Here is a 27,228-nt window from a genome sequence, read left to right on the forward strand (position 1 = left end):
TTTTTGACACAGAGTCTTGCTGTGTCGCCCAGGCTGGAGTGCAGTGGTACGATCTTGGCTCACTGCAACCTCCACCTCCTGGATTCAAGGGATTCTCCTGCCTCAGACTTCCCAGTAGCTGGGATTACAGGTGGACATCATCATGCCTGGCTAATTTTTTTGTATTTTTAGTAGGGGGGAGTTCACCATGTTGGCCGGGCTGGTCTTGAACTCCTGGCCTCAAATGATCAGCCCACCTTGGCCTCCTAAAGTGCTAGGATTACAGGTGTGAGCCACTGACCCATCCTCCTGTGTCATCTTTATGGTGTTACACATTGAATGTTACTGTCATTCTCAAGTTCATGTGTTGAAATCCTACCCCCAATGGGATGGTACTAGGAAGTGAGGTCTTTGGGAAATGATCACGTCATAAGGAGCAAATGCTCATGAATGGGATTAGTGCCCATATATACCACAGCACAGAAGGTTCCTTGTCCCTTCCACCATGCGAGGACACAGAAGAAGGCTGTCTATGAGCCAGGAAACAGGCCCTTGCCAGGCAGGGAAGCAGCTAGCAACTTAACCTTGACTTCCAGCCTCTAGGACAATGAGAAATCAATTTGTTTTTTCTAAGTCCCCCGTCTACAATTTTGTCAGGATAGCCTGAATGGGCTAAGACATAACGGATTGAGACATCTGCAGATAAGCCTTCATGAATGTATGCAGACACTGATTATTCTGACACCAGGAGGGGGGTTGCGAATCCCTCTGTTTTTGACCGGACTTAGAAACTTCCAGGCCTTCTAGACTCATCATGAGCCACGTGGCTGTGGCAGGCCACATCACAGGGAACTCTGTCTGGAGCTCAGGGTTGGGGCATGGCCAGGTGCTCTGGTTCTCTGATGTCACACATGAGGGTTTTGCACCAATGAACAGATTGTTCCTAAAGGCAGATGTGGCCAGAACCCCCTTGGGGGTGTGGCCCTATTGCTGTCTCAGCGCTCAGTGGGTTCAGAAGATGTGCAAAGTCTGTGAGCGGCACCAGCCAGGGACCTCCCACCCACCTGGGAGGCTGGCTCAGCTGAATGAGGACATCTTTGAGTTCAGCAGGGAGCATCTGAGGAAATAGTTTAAAATGCAGCCAACCTTCTGCTGTGAGCTTGGTAATTAGCACTTCTGGAAAATCAATGCTCTCCAAAATGTGAGCAAAATGAAAATGTTAATTAATAAAGCAAAATTTCAAACTCCTTGTAATATCAGGAGACACTCAAGCTGAAAAGATCACTTGGTATTATGATTGTGTGACCTGGAGGAGGCTTACCGGAGCCTCACCGCACGGGCCTGCCTTCTGGGCCACGTCAGCGTTGCTTCCCCTGCTTAGAAACTAGCGCACAACTGCCACTGCAGTGCCGCAGTCACATGGCTCACAGCACATCCACAGGCACCGCCTTAGAAAATTCCCTTTAGGGGAACCGAATTACCACCCTTTAATCTTTAAAAAGACGTCTGTTCAAGTGGAAGGTAATTGTCAGTAGAAAAATAAAGAGGGTCAGGCCCAATGGCTCACGCCCGTAATCTCAGCACTTTGGGAATCTGAGGCAGGAGGATGCCTTGAGCCCAGGAGTTTGAGGCAAGCCTAGGCAACACAGCAAAACCTCATCTCTACGGACAATTCAAAAATGAGCTGGGTGTGGTGGCGTGCGCCTGTCGTCCTAGTGCCTCGGGGGGCTGAGATGAGAGGGACACCTGCCTGAGCACAGGAGGTCGAGGCTGCAGTGAGCTGTGACTTCCGCTCCACTCCAGCCTGGGTGACAGAGTGAGACCCTGTCTCAAAACACAGAGAGAGGACAGTTTTCAAATAGAAGTATGAAAAGAAGAAAAGGGTGGTGGGCGGATGGGCTCTCGGTGCCCTGAACCTTGAATTAATGAGGTGAGTGGGTCAGCATCCGAGAAATTAGAAAGTGCGCACCCCAAATTCTCAAAGCTCCAGCGGACAGCTCCCCAACACCTTGCTGCTTCTAGACCCCAACATTTATCACATGATTTCCCTCCAAACACTGAAGAATATTTTATGCACATGAAGATACAATTTAAAAGATAAAGGAGGTTCTCATATGAGGAAGGAAAGCCGCGGCCCTTCCCCACTGTGGACCATAACAAAAGCGATAATTGATTGAGGCCTACTCTGTTCTTGATGTGATCACTAGATGTGACTTAATGACATACATTACCTCAGATTTACCCAAAATTATGCAAAATAGATATCTTAATCTTCCCTGTTTTATGGATTAGGAAATCAAATCAGAAGTTTCAAGGTCAAAACAGCTAATAGGCTCATCTTGCTGCCAGGCCCCTGTTTTTCCATTTTGTCATTTTTTCATCACTTATGCAAACATTGTTATGTCTTTGGCCCAGATTCAAGAGAATGATAGATTTCTCCTGCAACAGCAGGGAGGGAACTAATGTTTACTGCATAAGGAATGCTGCCTATAAGTGATTTCCTTTCTTCACACCATCCCTGGGAGGTCTTTTTACCCTATTCGTGAATGGGGAAACTGAGGCTCAGAGGGGTTATACACATCATCAGTCCAGTGAGTGTCAGGGCTGGGTTTCCACCCAACATGGGCTGTTGCTAAATGCCGGCTTCCTTCCCAGACAGGACCACTTCCAAGGCTGGTTAAACACCGATCGCCTTTGCGAGTACCTCTGGTACTATTATTTGCTTTCTTTTCAATTAACTTCCTTTTTACGTAAAAAAGTTTCATTTTTCAGGGCCATTTTGTATTACTACCATAAACGGAACACCAGTATTCTTTGCAGTGAAGGGACAAGCATTAAATAAATACCAAAAAGCAAAGCATGATAACGAATTCTATGTGGTCCCGCTTAGAGTTCTGGGCCTGAGGCTCACGCTCCCTTTGTTAAAAAAGAGACATGAGCAAGTATTAGGAGATGTCAAAAACATGCTCCTCATCGGACCGCAGAAGTTTGGGAGGACCGAAAACACAGTCATGTCCTTACTTTGTGCTTCAATCCACGCAGCCCGCGAAATCACACCCTGACCATCTGAACGTTCACCGCTCTGTTCCGTGACACGAAGGCCCTCCCCCTGCGTCGTATGGAGAAAAACAGTTCCAGCAAAGCATTTAAGTTGCGTCAAAACACCCTGACGTTGCTTGTCACAGCTGATCCTAAGAGGGAAATCTTTTCTGCCTGACAACCACGGTGTATTTTAAAACAAAACCCTGAGAAATGTTCTATGTTTTACCATCCCTGCTTAACCATTTAGTGTCCATAAGGTAAGATGGTGGCATCAGCAGCAAGCACTTAACAGTGGGTGGTTGGTCATAAGGCCGGGGCTACTTGGCACGTGAAAGGCACCTAAAGACTTGGCACATGAATGGGCATTTTACCACCATGGGGGTGAAGAGATCAGGGCAAATAAAACTAGGGTTCGTTGTGTCCTCAACACTTTTCTTGTTGTAAATCAGGCTAACATGGGAATGAGGGCAGCCTCACAGGGGGGCGTTTTCAAAGGACTCTCCATCGGGAGCATCTAGGGGAGGACAGGGAAGACATGTCTGACTCGTCACCTCATGATGGCAGGGGTTTGGGCTGGGGTCCCCTCTATTTCCAGCTGGTGGGATCATTCCTCTCTCGCTGTAGGCTGAGAGCACTGTGTGTGGAAAAACAGCTGAAGGCGGTCATGAAGCACTGCGGTCTCAGGGACACAGTTCCCTTCTCTCCCTAGCTCATTATGGAGGTCAGCTACTCAAAGTCAGCGTAAAGTTCCGCTTTCTACAAAGTCAGATCTTGGGTGAGGTCCTCTAGGCAGGAGGACTTCTCTTAAAGACTCCTGACCTCTCATCTCGGTTCTGTTTACCATCTCTGCTGGTCCTAAGGGAAGGCCGACGCTGCTTCAAAGGCAGCCCAGCAAATTGTACTAACAATTCCTTCTGGAAAAAACTCTGGATGGATGTTTCTCAAACTGAGTGATAACAGCCTGGGAATCTGAGGACATAGGTCCTTTTAAAACACTTACATTTCATATGCTCATGTTGATGAGAATCTTGGTAAAATGTATATCCCATACTGTGGACTTGAATAACCAAGTCCTTCTATCCTGATCTGAGGTCCTGAATTTCTGTTTATAAGCACACTGGTGCCAGGCAGCACTGCTTTGGTTAGCGCGGGCCAGCGAGAAAAGAATAAAAGTGGACTTGACATGTCAAAGATAGATTCCTGCCAAGCAAAGTGACGATAAATAACATGGCTGTATTGTTCCAAAGAAGATGTCTCCATAGGTAAAATGAAGAAAATGCATGGGAGTACGTCACGGTGAGGCGCGTGGTGAGGCAGGAGGGAGAAGACAGGAAAATTCATGGAGCAGTCTACACTGTCATCATAGTCCAACTGCCAGACAGTTTCAGTAAAACATCAGCACTGTCAACAGATATAAGTGTTTTTAAATTTGCTGCTTTCGTAAATTTGTTGAAGTGACTTGGTAAATTATATATGGCTTTATTGTTACATAAGTTTATACATAGTTTTGTGTTTGTATCTACTTAAGTACCTACCATTTTAATAAACTGATTTTAAATTCAATAATGTAATATCCCACAGTGTAGATGAATTTCGCCCATGAACTCAGATGCAAAAATCTTGAAGAAAATATATTAAAAATTCTAGTTACGTATATATTAAAAAGTATATCCCAACCAACTGCATCTATCCTAATAATGTAAGGCTGGTTTTATATTGACCAATAAAATACACCTCACTGACAGATCAAAGGAAAAAAAATCACATGATCATTTCAATAGAATCAGAAAACATACATCACAGAATTCAAAATCCATTCAAAAGAAATAGAAACAGAACACCAGACCAACAGCAACGAACAAAACAAAGTAACAAAAACCCAGTGCAAACTAGAATAGAAATGGCATTCCTTAAACTGACTGAGGTCACTCCCAAATCAATCGACAGCAACTTCACATCCCACAGCAAAAACTTGGAAGCATTTCCTCTGTGATGAGTACAAGGCTCGGGCTGCGTTTTCACCGTGACAATTCTGCACAGCCTAGTGCCTAGTGCTGGTGCTCCTGGAGAGTGGAGTAAGATCAGGAAATACGGCGAGTTGAGGATGAAAAAGGAAGAAATAAATGTATCATTATTTGGAGAGGGTGTAATTATCTAAATACAAGATCCAGAAGAAACCACAGATCAATTATTGGAATTAAATGAGTTCAGCAAGGCTGCTGGATGCAAAATCAATAAAAATGTCAAGTGCAATTCTATTAACCAGCTGTGATGGTTGATACTGAGTGTCAACTTGATTGGATTGAGGGATACAAAGTATTAATCCTGGGTGTGTCTGTGAGGGTGTTGCCAAAAGAGATTAACTTTGGAGTCACTGGGCTGGGGAAGGCAGATCCACCCTTAATCTGGTGGGCACCAATCTAATCAGCTTCGGGAGAATATAAAGCAGGCAGTAAAACCTGAAAAGGAGAAGCGGGCCCAGCCTCCCAGCCCACATCTTCCTTCATGCTGGACGCTTCCTGCCCTCAAACATCAGACTCCAAGTTCTTCAGTTTTGAGACTCGGGCTGGCTCTCCTTGCTCCTTAGTTTGCAGCCTGTTGTGGGACCTTGTGATAATGTAAGTTAATATATATTTATATCCTATTAGTTCTGTCCCTCTAAGAGAACTCTAACATGCTAGCAAACATAAATTTTAAAAATTACATTTACAAAATGAAACACATACACCAAAAATATCCAAAGAACATACAAACAAAAGAATAAATGTAAACCAGATTTGCAAGTAGTTTGTGAATAAAATTATAAATATTTACAAAGAAAGTATTTTATTTAAGCAAACAAACTGGGAACTATCCCATGTATTGAAAAGCTCAACAGCTAACGTTTATAAATTCTTCCTCCCTTGGTGTATAAACTTGATGGAATTCAAACGAATCTCCCAAAAGTGTTTTTAGAAGAACTGAACAAACTTACTTTAAATTGTGTGTGTACATGAGTGACATACATATACATACATGGAAAGGCCAAGGACAGCCAAGACACTCTTCAGTGCAGCATGCCCAGGGGACTGGCTGTGGCAAACGTCACATCTGTGTATGAAGCCGCAGCAAGTAAGAATGTGTGGTGTTGTTACGGCAGTGAACAAAAGATGAGCGGAACACAGGACGGAGTCTGAAAGCGAATCCACCCGTACACAGAAGTTTGGTAAACAACAGAGGCTCCAAAGATCGGTAAGGAAAGGAAGGCTTTCTCAAGAAATTGTTGGGAAAACTGACTCTTCCTGTGGAAAGATAATTGTAAGTATGCTTCACACCCTGTCCAAAAATCTCGTTCAGCTGGACTAAAGACATAACTGTGAGAGACGAAAGTACGAAAATGTTACGAGATAATATAGGAGACTATGTCCTCGGGGAAGGGAAGACTTCTTTAGGAAGACACAAAAATGCAAACCATAAACGAATACATTTCATTGAATCAATGTATTTTCCTGCCAAAGGATATCAAAAAGAGTGAAAAGACAAGCTCTAAAGTGAGAGATTTTGGAAACAATGTAATTGACAAATAATTAGAATCTTAGATGTATAAAGAAATGAGACACATCAATAAGAAAGGGGCAAACAACCCAAAAGAAAAACACGTTAAAAGACACGAACAGGTGTTTTACAGAGATGTGACATGAATAGAAAATGCACCCATGCAAAGATGTTCAGCCCCATCAGTAATGAAATATGCGCTAAGTAAAACCTATAGAAACTTTGGCACATGTGCACCGGGAAACACAGGCAAAATGTACATGGCAACACTGTCAATACATTAAAAAGACGTAAAACTACATATCTCACAGACAAGAGGCCGGGTAAAGGCACTGTGGTATGTTTGTATAATGGACTATGATAGAAAACTGAAAAAGATTCAATTACAGCTAATGTTTCCACATCCACAAATATCACAATGTTGATACAAGATAATACAGGAGTCTTTATATAACTTTTCTATAACTGTCACCAGACGGTATCTACACTCACGTTACATCAAGTGTCTATACTCGTGTTACAGTATAGTGACATGACAGTATCTGTACTCGTATTGATGTCACAAGTAACGAGTATAGACACTGTCTGGTAACAGTTCTATGAAGTTCAGAATATAAATGTAAATGGTATATTGTTTAGGGATCCAGAAACATGTGATAAAATGGCAGGGAAACTTAAAGAAAATTCAGAGGAGTGGTTGGTCTGGTGGAGGAGGGACCGGGAATCTGGTAGACCTGGAGTCCCAGTTCTGGGCATGCTAGGGAGTACTCTGTGTTTCATGCTGAATGGAGGGCATGTGAGTCCTCATTTTATTACTCTTTATTTATAAAATATTTCACTGACATTTAAAATGCATCTGAAATTTAAAAAAAATGATTAAGCATACAAAACTAACATCAAATGCTTAGGTCACCCCCTGGAAAAGGAGACACACAAGCTCCATTTGTTTGATCCTCCTCTGAAAGGGCTCTGCCGGCCCCTGGGATGTGAGGAACGCTGTGCCGGACCACTGACACCCTACCCCTCCAGGAGGAACATTTTATTCCAGTTGGGGCTCAGTGTCTGCCCCGGGGCTCTGACAGCTCATTTATGGAGCCTGCAAAGATTTTAGAGGGAAATATCAGTTAGGTCAATGTTTCATTCCCTTTTAGGATGCTCAGCAGGGAGAGAGATAAGGGTGTTGGATTAATTACAACAGATGCTGTATCAGAGACATTCAGCTTCTGTACAGTGCCAAAAAAAAAAATCCTTATAGATGGTCTTGAATACAAATATCACCATTCACGGTAATAACACTGTATTTGCAGTTCGTTGAAGAGGTTTTCAAAGGCTTCTCATAGACACGAGTTCATTCGGTCTTGAGAGAAGTCATTCTGTACCCAGAGCCCAGACTTAGAGTTCAGTCCAAAGGAAGAAGCTGGGCACGGCTTCTTTGGTTTCAGTTCTGATACCATCGCCGATACGTGACCTGGGCAAACTACTTCCATTTTCTGAACTTCTGTTTTCTCACTGCTGAATGGAGATATTGCGAGCAAAAGAGACAACACACGCTGAGGGCCTGCATGGTGACGGGAACGCTGTGAGCCCGAAAGGCCGTTGTTATCATTAGTTAGACGTCCCAACCTGCACAGCCACGTTGCTGTTGAAACCCAGCGCTTCCATCACGGCAGCCTGCCTTTTAGAATAGTTTATTGCTTATAGGTTTGATGGGGCGGGGGGAATTGCACTAAACATTATTAATATTGCATAAAACACCTAATGATTTGGACAAGGACTTCTCATCCAGGATTCAAATAAAAAGAAAACAAAATATTTTTTTTTTCTTTTTTGAGACAGTTTGACTCTTGTTGCCTAAGCTGGAGTGCAATGGCACGATCTTGGATCACTGCAACCTCCGCCTCCTGGGTGCAAGCTATTACCCTACCTCAGCCTCCCGAGTAGTTGGGATTAGAGTTGCCCCTCACCGTGCCAGGCTAATTTTTGTATTTTAGTAGAGATAGGGTTTCTCCATGTTGGTCAGGCTGGTCTCGAACTCCCGACCTCAGGTGATCCATCTGACTTGGCCTTCCAAAGCACTGGGATTACAGATGTGAGCCACCACGCCCAGCTCAACAAAATAATTTTATAACATCCTGATCTTAACTTTGAGTTGAATTGGCCAGGGTCAAAGTAAGCTGCAGGGCAGCTGGTAACCTCCAAGCCATGCATCTAGATCTCAGGAAGTACAGCTGCCTTTTTGAAGAAACAATTGCCCTGGGAATGTCTTAGTGATCAGCAATTTTACACACAGCACCTCCCTTGTGAGGCCTGGTGATTAAAAATATAGTCTAACAGATTCTATATCTTGTTATAAAGTTGGAATGGTGACCTTGAAACTTCAAAGTTTATTAAAGAGGTCATCCAGTCCCGACCCTTCCTGTAAGCGTCAAAACCCAGGATGCTCAGACGTGGTTGTACATCAGAAGTCCCTGGGGAGCTTTCACATACCCTGATGCCCAGGCCCAACCCTGGTCCAAACTAACTGGAGCCTCTGGGCGTGCAGCCATGACACTGGTAGTTATACAAGTTGAATTGTAGCTCAGTTAAGAAACATTATTCTAAACAATCATCTGCCACCAAAAACCTTTTGTATCCCTAAATGTGTACCAGGCTATCGAAACCTTGACCAGTAAAATTTTAGGGTTATTGGAATAAAGGATTTACAGACTGTACCACCTCACTGAGAAATGACGAATACACTGGCACTTTTCTTTATGAGATAGGAGGGAAGGGCTGGCTGAGCAGCTGCTCACCAGGCTGGCTCTGTTACAACACAGATTCACTGTTCAGATAGGATTCAGCAGGGCCGTGGGAGACGGCTGACTCTGTGTAACAATGAGATGTTCTATTATGCTTCATCAGCCTAGCATAGATCATTTGCTTTTCCACTGACTGATTAATTTATTCCTTTATTATTCAGAGTCTTTTGTAGGGAGATATCGGAGTCAACTAATCTTGTCATGCAGTAACAGGAAATTTAAAAGGCAGCATTCCCTAAGCAGGCCCGTCCTGCACCTTGTCCCGTTATGGTTAGATTTAGAGGAAGTAGACAGCAGTGATATCTGAGGATCTTCTAATGACTAGAGTTCCATGAAACAGACACATCTCTCAGCTAATCTAAAATACATGACTTTGTATGGCTATGGAGAAAACTAGGTTAATTAAACAGATACATGTATGTGCAATTATAACTTTTTATCTGGAGGATAACTGGAAATTGGTGAGCCTGGGTTTGAACACAGTGTCATGGTAATCGGGACCCATGTGGTGGCTGAAAAGGCTAAAATCCTTAAAGGAGGATGCCCCAAGGTGTGGCCTAAGATGAAGGGTCAGCCAACTTCTCCAACAGGTGAAAATACAGAAAAACATTTTATAAATTGGGTTTATGCTTAAATTGAAAAAAGGAATTGATTTTCATCTTGGGTAAATAATATGCCTTAATTGACTGAGTCACTCATTCAGCCTTTGAACACGTATTCAATGCTTACTAACATGTATTCAATGCTTACTAACACGTATTCAATGCTTACTAACCGTCTACATAAAGAGGCCGAGGACACAGCTGTGGGTATGACAGGTAGTTGTTCCTAAGGAGTATGCAGTTGGTTGGGGGAGAATAACAAGGAAAGGGGTCGCAACAGCACAGGGTGACAAGTGTGGTGACAAGGCAGTGGTGGGTGGGAGGGGACAGAGCAGAGGCATCTTAAGCCCAATCCTCAGGGGTTGGAGTTACGGGTGAGGGGCTGGGGATTAAGAGTGTGTCCTGGGCTGGGCACAGTGGCTCATGCCTGTAATCCTAGCACTTTGGGACGTTGAGGCAGAAGGACCGCTTAGCACGGGAGTTCCAGACCAACCCGGGTGACACAGTGAGACCACCATCTCTACAAAAATTACAAAAACTAAACAGGCATTGTGGCACGTGCCTGTGGTCTCCGCTACTGAGGAGGCTGAGGTGGGAGGATCGCTTGAGCCCAGGAGGCTGAGGCTGCAGTGAGTCAAGCTCACACTCACACCACTGCATTCCAGCCTGGTGACAGAGCTAGACAATGTCTTTAAAAAAAAAAAAAAAAAAAGAGTGTGTTCTGGACTTTGGGAACAGCAAGTTCAAAGGTGTTGCAGGGAGAGGTGGTCTGGGACGTTTGCAGAACTGGATGTAGCTTATTACGGCTGGTCTCCAGCCTGGGAGTGCTGGGTGGCAGGAGAGGTCAGGAGGGTGACGGCACCTCAGGTGCGCTTCACAAAGCACGTTAAGGGATTTGGGCTGTATCCTAAAGCTAATGGAAAACAGTGGAAGGATTTTACAAGGGAAAATGGACATGATTGTATTTGCATTTTAGATCACTCTGTGACAGATGGAGAACATTCTAGAGTAGGGGTGGTTTTGGGGTAGGAAAACGAAGCAGGCAGCTGTTACAGGGCCCTACACATGAGGCGGTGGTGGGAATGGAGAGAAGAAGGTGTGTTTTCATGATACCAAGAAAGCAGAATTCATAAAACGTATAGTGGATCAAGCTGGTGGGGGAAGAAGAGGAGTCAAGAACATCAGGTGGCTGATCTGGCACTGAAGAGACAGGGGTGCCACTCAAAGTGCAGAGCTTCGGCGGAAACAGCAGTGAGTTCAGATTTAAGAACAAACCAAGTCTGGGGAGCACAGCCAGCCTCATGCACACGGGGCAGGCGCAGGCTCTACCGCGATCTAGGATATTGGCACAGAGGGCACACTCAGCTCACCAGTATACACAGTTCACGTTCATTAAATCTGGACTAATGGAGGAAATTGAAACATATTTCCAATTGTTCCTGGCCATAAAATCCATCACAGTAAAAACTAAAACCATTCAGATAAATGGTGAGGTTTTCAAACTGAAGAACAAACAGAAAAATCAATTCGCTAATTTGCTAACTGTTTTTTAGAATGGAAATAACTGAACTAGATTTGAGCCATTACATTCACACACACACACACACACACACACACACACACACACACACACAAAGGCAAAACACACAGTCTAAAAAAACCAAAAGTGGGTCTGTCATTGAAATGGGCTCATTGATTATCTGTGCTCACGTCTAGCACTGTTCTGGCATGAGTAAGGCACTCTGTTCCCCATGCATCAGAGAGGTGAAATAAAACCTCATGGGCTGTGCAAATACCCATGTCAAAGGGCAGAAGTACGTTAGTATCCAGTATTGATAATTAACTCACAATAATCAATCACAGCTAACAAAATGCTACAAAGGAGCAGTCCTGGGAAGTCTGCTTTGCAGAAAAGTCCAAAAGAATCATTCACAAATAACTGATTTGGACGCTGCTAAAATTCCTCCAAAAGTTCTTAGAAGCCTCTTGTAGATTTTTTTTTCTTTTTGAGACGGAGACTCTGTTGCCAGGCTGGAGTGCAGTCGCATCATCTCAGCTCACTGTAAGCTCTGCCTCCTGGGTTCAAGTGATTTCCCTGCCTCAGGCTCCTGAGTAGCTGGGACTACAGGCACACCCCACCACGCCTGGCTAATTTTTCTATATTTTTAGTGGAGACAGGGCTTCACCATGTTGGCCATGATAGTCTTAATCTTCTAGCCACATGATCTGCCTGCTTCGGCTCCCAAAGTGTTGGGATTACAGGCGTGAGCCACCGTGCCCGGCTTGAAACCTCCTGTTTTAAGTGAGCAGCTTATCTTCTGTTCTGTGCCCTCTCTGTCTCCATGTTTAACAACCCAGACAATAACCTCTGAGACCCTCACAGGGCATTAGAATAAGTGCCGACCCCAATTCCAAACTGGAGGGGGAGCGAGTGAGGGGCACACGTGCATGAGGCCTCATGTTCCTTATGACACTGAGAAGGAGACCATCACCTTGGTGTCCTGGTGGGACAAGAAGCGAGGTGCTTTCAACCTCTGAAATGTCCTCGGAAAGCCAAGGAGTTCGGGTCCTTTCGCCTTGCTCAGTTCAGCCCGATCCTGACAGGTTTTCACCAGGAGCACTCTGTCTTCCCTTTAAGATCTTTCACAGCATAACCAACATTTTAAGACAAAATATCTGACTCAAAAATCTGGATTTCCTTCCTTGGTATTGCTCACAATCTGAACTGAATCTGAACTGCTGAATTAATTTGCCATCAGACAAGTTGTTAAATCTTAAAATTTTTAGGTTACAACATCAAGGTTTCCAATTTCCATGAATTTTGGACCTAGTGTCTCTAAACCTGACATTTAATTTTACTTTCCCTTCTGGATGGGATTCATTTAACCAGCATTTGTTGAGAACCTCTACTCTGCTCAATGCTGAGCAATGGGCCGTGGAGGATCAAAGTGTAATGAAAAACATTCTTTGTCCTTGAACGGCTTACATTTGGTCTGGGAAATAAAGTTATTCAAAAGTAAAATAGTTGAATAATAAAACAAAGAGGCATGAGCTCAACTGCTACAATTAGTGGGACTGACAGCACTTCAGCAGCCGAGAGGAAGAAAAGGTCGTGGTGATTCTACAAAGACCAGGAGACGGAACCATTACTCTGATATTTTCCAATTGTGAAACATTTTAGGAATTATTATGAAGGGGTGTTCCCTCCACCCAAATGGGAGGATTCCACAAAGTAAACTGCAAAAGCCAATTAGGTGCACGAGGGAGAATTCTTGGAAGCGTGGAGTGCAGCCCTCCCCCGCCCCACCCGAGGCAACCGGAAAAGCCCCCAAATGTTCAGCAGCTGCTCCCTCCGTGGGGGGAGAAACAGGGTCTGCCATGGCACAAGGGTGGTGCGGCTCCATGCTCCGTCATCCACAGGTCTAAAAAGGCTATGTTAATTTATAACTGCCTTGTTATGTTCTCTCAAGAATCTATCATTAAATGCACTCTTCCTTAATGTAGAATTCTGGTCCTGCTTTAAATTCGATTTGATACATGATCTTGAAATTCTGTAACCTGATATTGCCGAGGCTGATGCGGGGGCACCCTTCTGAATTTGATTCTTCCTAAGAAATGATGCGCTGCTTCAGTCACAATTGAATTAAGGGAGCTGTGATGAGGAAGGAAATAGGGTTTATCTTCACTGAGCAATGTGGGCAAGTAGCTCAGGCCCTGTTTTAACCCTACATCTGCCTGTTCCTCAATTTTGCTTTGGCTTAATAGTCTTGAAGCTCATTTATCATTTTTTGAAATGTAGTCTCTTATTTTGAAATATACAACATGTTATTATTGACTATAGTTCCCTTGTGTAGAACTGTGGCTTGTCAACTAAAAGTAATTTTATTTTAGATATTAAACACTCATAATCTGTGACCTTGAATTTCATTATTCTACTTTCTATCCCTCAAAAAAAGAGAGAGTCCCAGAAAATATCTCTCAAGGGTTTGCCACGAGCTTTCAGAACAGTGGAGTTAAAGGCACTGTGATCCCTGGAGGGTGGCGGGTCAGCTGATTCATGTTTGCATTCTCTGCAAAAAGCGCGTCTCTTTTACCTTTTACACTACTTGAGCACATGTTTATTGAGTAGATTTCCTAAATCTCATGTTTAGCAATACATGTTCTTCTCTTTTTAATTTTTAAAACATATGTAATATTGCTGTAACCAAGAAATTTTTAGAAGCAGGAAAAAAAGCTCATAGTCTGGCCAGTCCAAAATCATTACGTTGACTAATATATTACGTTCGAATCCTTTCCATATGCAAACATACCAAACGGCTTATTTTTAGTCCTGTTGCTGTTAAACAGGTGACATATGCTCTGTAGGCCTATCAGTCTTCCTTATCATAAACGGTTACAGAATATCTCTCCCTATTGATACTCCATCATGTAGCAAACTGCCCGTCAACACTCAAGACATTTCCAGATTTTAGAAATTCTTATTATGGATAACAGTGTTGTGAATGCATTCACTGATACAGCTTTTGGCTTCTTTTTAAAGGGATTTTTGTGATCTTGTATAGGAAAGTCTTCATGACTCTTCCTGCATATTTTCATATTGTTTTATAAATAAATGTTCTCTTATGCCTCCCCCATTTACACAGAGTTAAAACAAATCTCCACCTCCTCCTGATGTACTACATACATTTTCCTTCTCTCACTTCCCCCGTGATCCTATGATTATGAATTTCCTTTCGTGTTCTGGAATCCCTGTATTCCAGGAGAAGAGCTTCCTGGCAGCAGGAAAGGGCCCCACAATTATTTCCTGATCCTCCTCGTTCTTTAACCGTGACGACCCGGTATCTCTGTTACATGACCCCATCCCTTCACATTAATTTCCAAAAGCTCAGCTTATTGACTTGAGCGCAAGTGAATATTAAAGCGATTTAGCCCTACAGAGCCAGGAAGTGATAACATAGTGCGTTAGATATGAAGGGTACCTTTGGTAGAGCTAACAAATCACTCACCAAACTGTCTCCATCCATTATCTGAGGATACAGAAGGCGATTTCCATCTGTGCAATATTAATTTCTTGGCCACTGTCATGGACCTCAGTGCCCATGATGAATGTTTTTACAATGAATACCAAATTAACCCAGACTGATTAGAGGCTTTTATAAGTTATTAATGGGATGCCACTTTGGTCTGGTCTTCTCCACATATGGGACATTTCATTAAAGACTCTCCTCTTGCTGGAAAGATCAATCTTCCTCCCTTCATTGGATTTATCAACTTCAGCAAAAGTGCGCCCTGCCTCCTTTGCTACGGCTGTGGGACTGGGTGGGCAGCACTAACCCTGATCCAGGCTGTGGCTCGAAGGAGGCCGTGGGACCCATTTCTGCTCAGCTGCCTGGTGGCCACCCAGGTGGTGGTGGGGAACTGCGGACCAGATGAGGGCTCCTTGGACTGGATACAGAAAGCAGGACACCCAGCTTCTTATAAAAAACACGCTATCTTCTTTCAAGGGGTAATTTCTAGCTTGCATTAGAGTCGGAGAATTGCTGTCACCTGACAATGGCCTTTTCTAAAGCCACAGATGCTTGAAAACTTACAAAGAGCTAAAGACTTCAGGGGATAGAAATTGATGCTGCTTTCTGCACATTCCCCCTCCCTCTCTAAGAGTGGGAGAAGAGCAAGGTGTGAGTCCACACAGGTACCCTGGATGGTGATGGACAGTGTGTCTGGCCGGTCACGGAGCCCTCCGGCTATCTGCCCCAGCTTCTGTCTCTGTCCTGCGTTTCTCTGCTTTATCACGGGTAGCTGAACTCTCCTGACACACACCAGACTTCTGTCTGATGAATTCTTATTTTCCTTCTCTTTCTCTACAGCTCGATCAAGCCAAACCATAACAACCGCAACAGTTAAAGACATGTATCGAGAATGTTATTTATACAAGGCTCTACAGCCTGTACTTGGAGTAGATTATCTTAGTCTGCACCACAAGACCTATAAGGCAGGCACTATGACTTCAGTTAACAGACTAAGAGGGAAGCCAAAGGATTAGGGATTAAGTCTCAGTCAAGATCACGCAACTAGTAAGTGCTGGAACCAAGATCTCAATCTGGCCCCTTTTGAGTCCAAAGCTTTTGTTACTAATGACCTTGAAGAACAAAACAACAAAATAAAATGTTCTTTTCCTTCTCAGGCCTAAAACTAGGACCTTCTGATTCTGAGGCTGAGGAGGTGGGCTGGGACCCTACAATGAAGTTTCTCAGTGGGGGCATCCACAGCCCAGGTCTTGCTGGGTTCCCACCCCCAGCTGGCTTGTGGCCGCACCCAGCCGGCCCTCACGCTGCCACGTACGTGGCCTCTGTGTCACACTGAAAACTGATGGTTCTCCCCACGCACCCACCGCCCACAGACGCCCACACCCGAGCGATGCGTGAGGCAAAGGCCCTCGATCCCCCCAACCTGCTATCAAGCTGCCCTTTAGCCCCTCTCACAGAGCGTTTTGGAGTTTCAAGAGCAAGCTCTTCCTCCATATCTTAGGTTGAATTATTGACATTTCTGAGGCATGGATTTTTACAACTTTAATGGCTTAGTTTAAAAAATTCTTATTCTTGAAGGCAGAAACCCCAATGCCATGAGGTGACTCAGTGCGAGTGCAAAAATACCTTCAACTCCAATTTTCCTGAATCTTTCACTGACTCATAGAAAAAAGTGTCAAGACACGGCTCTGGGGGGAAGCAGTACCTGCTGGATCCCTGTCGGATGCTCACGGATAGGTAAAGGAAGGCCCTCACTCTCTCACTGTTGACATATTAGGAAGAAAAACAGCTAACCTTGGGATAGTCTGCTTGGAGTAGGCTCCGTCCACTGCTGTGGCTTAGAGAGTCACAACTGCCACAGGCTTGAGAGGGTGCAGCAGTCACTAAGATGGGGCCGGCGCCGGATGTGGGTACAGTGTCTGTGTGAGCCAGTCCGGGAACACCTGTGCAGGGGATCACAGCATGCCTACGGCGGCGGCCCATACCCTGGGGAAATGTTTTGCTCAGAGCTGGATTGGCTTCACGGGCCCTGTATCGAGCAAGCAGGAAATGACCCCTTAGGCAGTGAGGCCTGTCCAGATGGCCTTGTTCTCAGGGGCATCATTTTGTCAAGACTTGAAGATCTAAGGATCTTGGTGAAAAAATGAGAAGAATATCAAACACATAGTGTGACAGCCCCTGCTGTGGACAGGGCAGGAAAGCTTGGGCAGCGTGAACAGATGGGGACAGTTATGAGAGTGACTGCCAGGGCAGGGCAATGGGCAGCATTCATGGCTGGGGAGAGCGAGTGGGCACACCAGTAGGTGGACTGGCATCAGAAGCAGAAGCCAAGAGGAAAGAGCCCATGTACTGCTTCTGCTCCCAGGATCTGGCAGCACCCAGAATGCAGGAAGTGTTCAGCAAGAGGAGATTGAACCAGTGAACAAATGAGCGCATGAGAGAATGACGGGAAACTGTGCCCAGGGCAGGACCGGCCTGCAGGGTCCATGCGCTGAGCGGGCCCGCGACCACAGCAATCGCTGGCCACATGTGACTTTCCAGAGAGCTCTAGGGCTGGAAGCATCTTTGGGACTCCAGTCTACCTGCTTCTAAGACCTTGTCAAGGGAGCTGCCATCCTAACCGTTAAAAAACAGCACAATTTAAATGTGGATTCCTGATACGATTCTGTGACCTTCTATGGAAAGCTACTGTAGGATCTGAGATGCCATATGATCAAGGCAATTCTTCCTAAAGTCTGGCTCAAATCTCCCATTTTGGTAAACATGTTATTCTCCTGTCTCCAGGGAGACACAGGACAGTTGCTCACTGATTGTCACCACCCCCCAGCCTCTCATGCTCTGGAGATGACAGGAAAGTCGGCCTCCCCTTCCAAGCCCAGAAGCATGGCTGGGAGAGGCTTAATTTCCCTCCATGGGGGTTGTAATTGCACCTGCTCCCCTGGGGAACGCTGTCTCCTGAGGACAGCTCTTGCCCCAGTCCCAGCAGGTTTCCCGGCTAACTACTCCACTGCTCTTCATCTGTCATATTTTGACACTGTCTCTGCATTGAAGACTTCCCAATGGGCTTATTAAATTTCCTGTTCAAAGCTCTTCATTTATCACTATCATGGTAGCAAGCCAACCAAAGAGAGACCCATTCACTTTGTCTCTGATCTTTGAAGTGTACCAGCAAAGGCTCCGGCTTTGAATTCTTAATGTTGTCTAATGCTGTACGGTCTTCCTTCTGAATATTTCCATGGCACTCATTTCCAGAGGAAAACATTACTATGCACCAAATTCACATGAGCCCCTGCCCTTGCAGATCCACCTGCAAATTCACCCTGAGGCAGCTTCAACTGCAAGTGCATGTGCTAAGAACAAGGAAGGCCACACAGCTGCCCTCAAAGCCTGTGTGCTTCTAGGAAATGTCTCTAGCAGAAATCCATATCAGGAAATAAATGGACTTTCCTACGCCAGACAACTTAATCATATTCTAGGTCAGCAGAGACAACCTCCCATAAACAGACAAACACATGGTTGGTCAGGGGGAGGACTTCATGAAAAGATCAAAGAAAAGAAACATGGAGGGCCAGGGGAGGTGGCTCACGCCTGTAATCCCAGCACTTTGGGACGCCAGGGCGGGTGGATCACTTGAGGTCAGGAGTTCAGGACCAGCCTGGCCAACATGGTGAAACCTCATCTCTACTAAAAATACAAAAATTGTCTGGGCATGGTGACCCCCGCCTATAATCCCAGAACTTTGGGAGGTCAAGGCGGGTGGCTCATGAGGTGAGGAGATCGAGACCATCCTGGCCAACATGGTGAAATACAAAAATCTCTACTAAAAATACAAAATTTAGCTTGGTGTGGTGGGGTATGCCTGCAATCCCAGCTACTCAGGACCAGGGAGTTGGAGGTTGCTGTAAGCCAAGATCACTCCACTGCCCTTCAGCCTGGCGAGACTCCATCTCAAAAAAAAAAAAAAAAATAGCACACACCTGTAGTTCCAGCTACTGGGGAGGCTGAGGCAGGAACCTGGGAGGTGGAGGTTGGAATGCGCAGAGATCGCACCACTGCACTCCAGCCTGGGTGACAGAGGGAGACTCCAGTTTAAAAAAAAAAAAAAGAAAGAAAGAAACATGGAGGAAATCTCAGTTCAGGCAGATTCATCCAAAGAGGACAAAATTAAAAAAGATGCGGTGCAGAGAAACGCGATGAAACACCATGTGTTTTGAACGTTTATGTTTACCGACCACTCCAGTTCAGAAGAACAGGAAGCAAAGGAGGGACACTGTGTTAGCATTCTACGTAGGATTTCTCATTTAATCCTATTTAATCTGGCCAACTCTGTTTTCTAGATCACATCCTGGGCCCTCAGCAAACATTTGGAAGCAATCTGGTTATTTGTCATAAACTACAGCCCCAGACCAGCACCATCACAGAAGTGGCAAGTGGCTTCCGGCAGCCTGGGGGTCTCCCCCAGCCCACTCCATTAACAACACATGGGCCACTACCCCGCAGTCATTACTACAGGCGAAATGCTCTGTGGTTCTCACGAAACCTACGCTAAAAGGTAAGAGCCACTCGTTGGTGACCACATCGAGGCACTGGGAGAAGATGCCTTCACACGCCCCTGGTGCCCTGGGTCATCTCCTGTGATGTGGGGGCTCCGGACCCACAGGCAGCACTGAAATTACTCAGCAAAGGAGGGTACGCATTGCCAAAGCTCTTTGCAAACTTCAACTGCAGCTGTGTTCTCTGCTCCCCAAGGAGAATTACTCACTTTAATCTGACTCATTATAATTAGAGTAGGTTGACTTTAGGGAGCAATATTTACTTTTTAAAATAAAATGGCAATGAGGGGTGTGTTGCTTGTCATCACTAATAGGTTAGAGCTTACGAGGCCTGCTCTTGAGTTGTGAATTTTCTATGCACATGGAGCAGGTGTGGTGAGTACCTGTCATGAGGTGGTGGCTCTGGGGTCAGGCTGTCCCCGTGGGGACAACCAAAAAAGCATATGATCTCCTAAAACAGGTGCCAGCCAACTATAACCCACGGGCCAAACCACCTGTGCTGGAAAGGATAGATTGACTGGAACACAGCCATGCCCATCTTGTCTATGCCGCGGTAGAGGAGATGAGCCATTGTGCTAGAAACCGTCTGTCTGCAAGGACTGAAACATGCTAGCTGGCCTTCTGCAGAAGAAGTGGCCCCTGCCCCAGCACAGAGGACACTCACTCAACAATGAGCAATACTGCCTCTTACACTCAGTATACACGTGTATCATAAAACTCTGAAAGGTCAAACAGATTTAAAAACTCAAAAGTCCCAGAAGCATATTAGCACCTTTGGCACTAAAATCAAAGATGAACAATTATTACTCACCTGAACATTAATTTCTCTGAAACAGAAAGGAAGTCAAATTCCCATCACCTCTAGTACTGCCCTAGAACATATTCATAGATGCTGGCTATTTGCCATCATCTAATTCTTCTTGCTGAAGTGGTTTGAAACCACAAAAATACATTAACTAATGAATTAATCAATATGTTTATGCTTTCATCTTTTGCCTCAACAAACGTGTACTGGGCACCAGGCATTGTGCTGGGTGTGTTAGGATACAAAGATGAAACAGGCCCACTGTGGGGACTCAGGCTACCTGTGTTAGTCTGTTCTCATGCTGCTATGAAGAAATACTCGAGGCTCAGTAATGTATACAAGAAAGAGGTTTAATTGACTCATGGTTCCGCATTGTTGGAGAGGCCTCAGGAGACTTACAATCATGGCAGAAAGCATCTCTTCACGGGGCAGCAGGAGACAGAATAAGTGTCCATTGAAGGGAGAAACCCCTTATGAAACCATCAGGTCTTTAAGAACTTATGATCACTAGAACAGTATGGGGTAAACTGCCCCCATGATTCAGTTATCTCCACCTGGTCCCACCCTTGACACATGGGGATTATTATAATTCAAGGTGAGATTTGGGGGGGGACAGAGAGCCAAACAAAATCACCACCTAACCAAGGAGAGAGACATGTCTACAGGTAACAAGAGATCGTGTGTACTGGGAGATTGCACAGTGAGACCTGGAGCCCCAGGGTGGCTGTGTGTGTGTGTGTGTGTGTGTGTGTGTGTGTGTGTTGGGGGAAGTGTCAGGAAGCCTTCTTTGAGAAGTTGTCATTTACTTTGTTTTGTTGCTACTTATTTTTTTAAGAGGTTAAACATGATAACTTCTCTAATCACTTATCCTCTCCTCATCTCCAAGGGAGCATGACATGAGTGAAAGTCAGTTGTTCAAGAGGACAACTCTAGACTTAATCCTAAAGTATGTGCATGCAGACACACACACACACACACACACACACACATGCATGCACGGCAACTCCTTTTACAGTTGTAGGTTAAACTTCCTTTATGTTGCAAGCTGTTCTCAGAGGCAGATGACAAATGCTAACCCTACTACTACAGACCCAGCTTATTTGCATGTGCAGACGATAAGGCAGCAGTCCACATACTGAGTTATAACCACTGGGTGATAAGAAACGAGGCAACAGGTATGGTGGAAAGAGACCTTGGTGAGTGGTCACGTTATGATGTTTTTTTCCTGATGACTATAGAAAGACTTGACAATGATCACTCAGTAAGGTTCCACATTCCCACCCTTTCTGTACAGTGGGGTGATGAGGCCAGGTGCAAAGCGGTGGGTACCGGGCTGCACTGCATCCGCAGAAAGCAGGGAGAGCTCTCCATGGAGGTGTGATGGCCACTTTCACAGATGACTTGAAAGAAATTGGAAACCTCTTCAATCACAAACTTTCAGAGGGTTTTAAGGCCAATTGTTAAAGATTCAGTTGCAGTTTCAGTCCTGAAAACCTATTAGGTCTTCTACAATCTCCTATCAAGTTGCATTTTTCCTTGTATAAGAATTAATGCCTTGGAGAAAAGACAAATTTTATCTCTTTGTTGTGACTGAACTGACGGATTGGTGTTCCTCCGTCAAAGTCAGCTCTCAACTTCCTCACTTCTCCCCATCACCCTGTAATTCTGATCAGCTACACATGCTTTTCAAAATCTCTGTAATCAGTTTTAGCATTAGAGACATGTTAATGATGGCTAAAACATTAATAGTTTCACAGCCTCTATACTCTGGTTTCTTCAAACCAATTCAAGGCAGTGGAATTAATACATAAAGACAACATGATTGTACTGTGGGGAGAAATAAGACTTTTCATTTATAAGACAGATGACAGCCTATCCAATATAATTCCATGTGGGCTTTTAGATATGATCATTTTTTGTGCTATTTGAGGAAAAGAGAGCTTTAAAAATACAGGCTTAGGTAATCAGTTTGAAGTTAGAGGCAGAAGAAAAAGGTAACTTGAAAACGGCAACCATGTCATCTGACCTTCAAACCCAAGGACTTTCTGCATGTGGCAACACAATCTCTTAAAAAATGCTAGATAGAACTGACAAAGAGCATCAGGTTTAGCCAAATGCAAGGCTAGAGTTGGAACAAACTTGAGGGATTGTATTATCCAAATCCTCCAGTACATGGCTGGGCTGCTACCTGCAGCCTGACAGCTGGAGGCGCCACCCAAAGCCAGCTCCACAGTGGGAACCAGGATGGGAGCCCTCATCTTAGAAGCAGTGTTCAGGGCCTTTTTCCCCTGCACCATCCTTCCCATTCACAGAAATCCCCCAGTTTTGCCAATTTGAGAAGGAATCCGTGAAGACAGCTGATGGAAACTGAGAGGGCTACCATGCCCACCGGGGATTTTGCATATTGACAAGACTGGCCTGGTTCCACAAGGGCTAGCAAATCTACTTGCTTTAAAAACCCTCTACAGAGGCCAGGTGTGGTGGCTCATACCTGAAATCCCAGCACTTTGGGAGGCCGAGGGGGTGGATCACCTGAGGTCAGGAGTTTGAGACCAGCCTGGCCAACACGGTGAAACCCCATTACCACTGAAAACACAAAAAATTAGCTGGGTGTGGTGGCGTGCCCATAATCCTAGCTACTGAAGAGGCTGAGGCAGAAGAATCCCTTGAACATGGAAGGCGGAGGTTGCAGTGAGCTGAGATCGTGCCATTGCACTCAAGCCTGGGCAACAACAGTGAAACTCCATCTCAAAATGGAAAGATAGATCAACAAACACAAACAAACAAAAACCTCCACAGAAAGAAGTCTGAGTTCCCAGAGCATCTTTCAATTATACCTCCATTCGGATCATGCTCATTTGCAGTCCTTTTAATGAAGTTGATCTCTTAGAGCTCATGATTCATCTAGATTCCATAGACACAGCTACAATTAGGCGCCACTCTAACCATGTCAGATGCAGGAACCAAGTGTATGCTGTTCCAATTTTAGGGGAATTTGCTATATAAAAAGAAATGGCCGTTTTACATATTCAGATGCCCTGGTGTACTTGTCCAGAATTTAATTTACACACACACACAACACCATATACAGGCCAAGTACACAGTAAGCTCCATTCAGCCTAAAAATACAAACTTCCTCCAAACCCAAATATGGTCACCAAACGTGATTGGCTTACCAGCTGCTGGCCTTTAGGGCCCCATCCTGCATACTGAAGCTTTGCATTGGTGACTTCTGGTGGGTCCAGACTTTGAGGATCTCTGAAAATTGAACAAAGAAAGAAACAAAAACAAAGCAAAATGTTGGGAACCAAGAATTTAACTCTGCAATTTTATCCCCTCCCTATAACCTCACTCCTTTCTCCTTCCATCGTGTCCATTTCAAGAGCTTGTCTCATGTGTTACTAAGTAGTGTATCTCATTTAGTCTTTATTTGATTTCTTCAGAAGTATATAATTTATATGAAGCTGAAATAGGTCCATCACTGCTTAACCCAAATAGTAAATACTCATTAAGAGAGAACATGTGGTGAGGTCTCTGGTCCAACTTTTTAAATCTCCAGAACAGTCAAAGTTAAAAATTAAAATACAGAGTCAGGCAGTGATCTATCCCCACAATTTGTATCTCCATCTGTGGTTCTCCTAGAAGTTAACTTTTTCTAGGTATAAGGCAGGTCACCATAACCTTACAAAACCAGTGGCATCAGGTTTTGTGTTGGTTTGTGTTGGTAGATACCAGTAGAGAGAGAGACAGAGGGAGGAAGGAGATAAATTGAAAGAGTTTTTTCCTTTCCAACCTCACTTACATTGTTTATCCTTAATGTATTGATTAAATACCAATACTACCACGACAAAAACTTGTCTAAGTACTTAAAGGTCATAATGAATAAACGTCATAGTGGGAAAGATGAAAAGAGCTTACACTTTTATAAGTATTAAATATTTCAATATATGTTGGAGTTATTGCTGTCTTTGACAGATAGAAAAGATTCATTTTTGTGTTTCTTTTGGATGACACCCCTCCACATGAAGAATGATATCCGCGTTCTGCTGAGTCTGCTGGGCTCTGTCAGGTGAGCGCCCTAACACTTAGCTATAATATTTCTTATTCTGAAGACATAACATAAATGTACCCACTCCTCTGTAGAAAGAAATGGCTGAATGGCCTTTGGAAAGGGGGGACGCTGCATTTCAGAGGTTGCATGAACAAAGGAGATGAGGCAGGAAGGGAAGGAAGTTGAAGGGTCTAAGGACGTGGTGGGTTGGGATCAGTAGAAAACACAAAAGCAGGTGCTGAATAAAACTACCAGGAAAAACAAGGAACACATTTAGAGTAAAGACAGGTGGGGAGGTGCCAGAGTCCAGAAGCCCCCAGGTAGCTTTAGATGAAGTGTCTGGATTTGGAGAAGCCCAGGAAGCCTGAGGGTAGCAACGATGTCAATTCAGAGAAGACATTGCTGCTTAGAAACCAGCTAGGAAGGCAGATCCCGGTGATCAGAAGACACAAGTGAGTCCTAATATTGCAGGTTCTGTTACTAGATGAGTTTTTAACATTTGTGTGGCTTTTTCCATTTGTTTGATTTTTTTTATTTTTTTTTATTTTTGAGATCGAGTCTTGCTGTATCACCCAGGCTAGAGTGCATTGGCATGATCTCGGCTCACTGTAACCTCCGCCTCCCGGGTTCAAGTGATTCTCCTGCCTCAGCCTCTTGAGTAGGTGGGACTACAGGTACCTGCCACCATGCCTGACTAATTTTTATACTTTTAGTAGAGACAGGGTTTCATCATGTTAGCTAGGCTGGTCTTGAACTCCTGACCTCTGGCAATCCCCTCGCCTCAGCCCCCCAAAGTGTTGGAATTATAGGCGTGTGTCACTGCGCCCGGCCAACATTTGTAGTTTTAATGTTTCAAAGTATTCTAAAAAATGTGAGTTAATTCCTCTTGAACCCTGGTGTAGAGAAAAACTTTGATAACTCAAATTTCAGAAGCCAGAAAGTAAGATTAGTAAGTTAGACTATATAAAAATACAAAACTTTTGCATGACAGATGTGTCATAAACAAAAGACATCTTACAAACCAGGAGAAAAATATTTCCAACACATGCCATGGACAAATGGCTAATATCCCTGACATACAAAAAACTTTGAAAATTGAGGTTATAAAAAAAACATGGACAGTTTAAAAAAGACATAAAAATGATCCTCAAACATATGACAAAGTACTCAAATACACATGAAATTAAAGAAGCAGGAATTAAAACTAACTGAGATATCATTTCTGACCTATGAGACTTGGAAAAAGCAGAAAAAAGTATGACACATGGTGCTGGGGAGGCTGTAGAGAAACGGGCACCTTCATGTGGGGAAGCAAACTGGTGCAATCATTTCAGAGGGACATTTGACAATACCTAATAAAATACACACTTAACTTTTAGCCCAACAATTCCACTTCTAGAACGTCTCCTAGAGGATTCGCCTCCTACAATACATGAATACATGTGTGCGTTTATAGTTATTGCAGCTTTATTTGTAGTTGCAAATATTGGAAACAATACGTGGTTGAGTAAATGATTGGTACATCCTTCTTTCTTAAGTCTGAAGAGTACTGAACAGAGAGTAGCTTAGCAGTGGTTACTGGAGGCTGGGAGTCGGAGGGGTTGGGGGATGTTGAAAAAAGATACACAGTTTCAGTGAGACAGGAGGAATAAATTTTTGAGATCTGTTGCAGAGTATGGTGATTACAGTTAACAAGAATGTAATGCATGTTTCAAAACTGCTGAGAGAATAGATGTTAGCTGTTATACCACAATGAAAAAAGATAAGTATATGAGGTGACGGAGATGTTGATTAGCTTGATTTAATCATCTCACAATGTATACATATAACAAAATATCACTTTGTACCCCTCAAATATATACAATTATCATTTGTCAATTTATAAAAACCCCAAAAACTATGACCCACCCATACAATGAAGTATGGTGCAGGTGTAAAAAAGAATGAAGAACTCTATAAACAGATATGGAGTGATTTTCATGTCAGAGTTAACAAAGCCCAAAAGTATGTATTATAGTATGTGTATATATATGTATGTATATAGTATGATATAGTTATATATCATAGAAGAAAGGAATATGAGAATATATGGAAATCAAGTCTTTTGTGAAAAAAGAAATATAGGAAACTGAAACCAGGATCCAGATCAGTTACCTATAGGGTGTGGGTGCAAAGGTGGGGGAAAGATGGGAGTGCTGAGAGGAGGAAGAAGGGGCACTTTTCTGAGTACACCTTCTGTATCGCCTCAACTCTTAGACCACAGTAGGATTTCACATACTCCCAAAATAAAAGAAACAATAAAAAGCAGCCAGGATGCATGGGAACCCAGAATGGAATAAGAACACTAACAAAAGAACCAAACCCCATTATAGGTGAAACACATGGAAGAGGGGTGGAGGGGGAAATAACTAACCGTAAGTAGCTTTGGGAAACAGTATTTTGACTGGATCTGCTAAAGATAAAAATTAAAAAAACTATAAATAAATGCTATAGTTCAGTGAGTAAATGTGCTTCTCCCAGGGGTTTGAATGATCAATTCTGAAACTGCGTGCATACTAGAATTGGACAAATATGCAAATAGAGATAATAAGAGCCAGGTTTTTCTCTATTGGAGAAAAATGTTGTAAGGAAAAGGGGAACACTAGAATAAATGGTGAAGTTTGAAACCAGAGGTATCTGTATAAACTCAGGGTTCTTAATCTATACATACACAGATAGATCCAAAATATAGAAGTGTGTGTGTTCATGGGTTAGCATACATACACATATGTCCTGGGTCTGTCCACTGAGAAGGCCTAGAAACAATGACACCCCAGTAGCAATGAGCACAGTTAGCA

At 43.9% G+C, this 27,228-nt stretch overlaps 1 protein-coding gene across 5 annotated transcripts in view; it reads right to left on the reverse strand.

Moving 5' to 3' along the window:
* DPP6 (dipeptidyl peptidase like 6) overlaps nucleotides 1–27,228 on the reverse strand; it is a 1,123,726-nt gene that overhangs the window by 191,778 nt on the left and 904,720 nt on the right. For all 5 annotated transcript variants that reach the window (XM_017519776.2, XM_017519786.2, XM_017519769.2 and 2 more), the window contains one exon: nucleotides 23,517–23,598. In XM_017519776.2, coding sequence (XP_017375265.1) covers nucleotides 23,517–23,598 — 82 coding nt within the window. The remainder of the gene's footprint in view (nucleotides 1–23,516; nucleotides 23,599–27,228) is intronic.

The sequence above is a fragment of the Cebus imitator genome, unplaced genomic scaffold, assembly GCF_001604975.1.
Source record: "Cebus imitator isolate Cc_AM_T3 unplaced genomic scaffold, Cebus_imitator-1.0 Scaffold20, whole genome shotgun sequence".
Lineage (NCBI taxonomy): Eukaryota > Metazoa > Chordata > Mammalia > Primates > Cebidae > Cebus > Cebus imitator.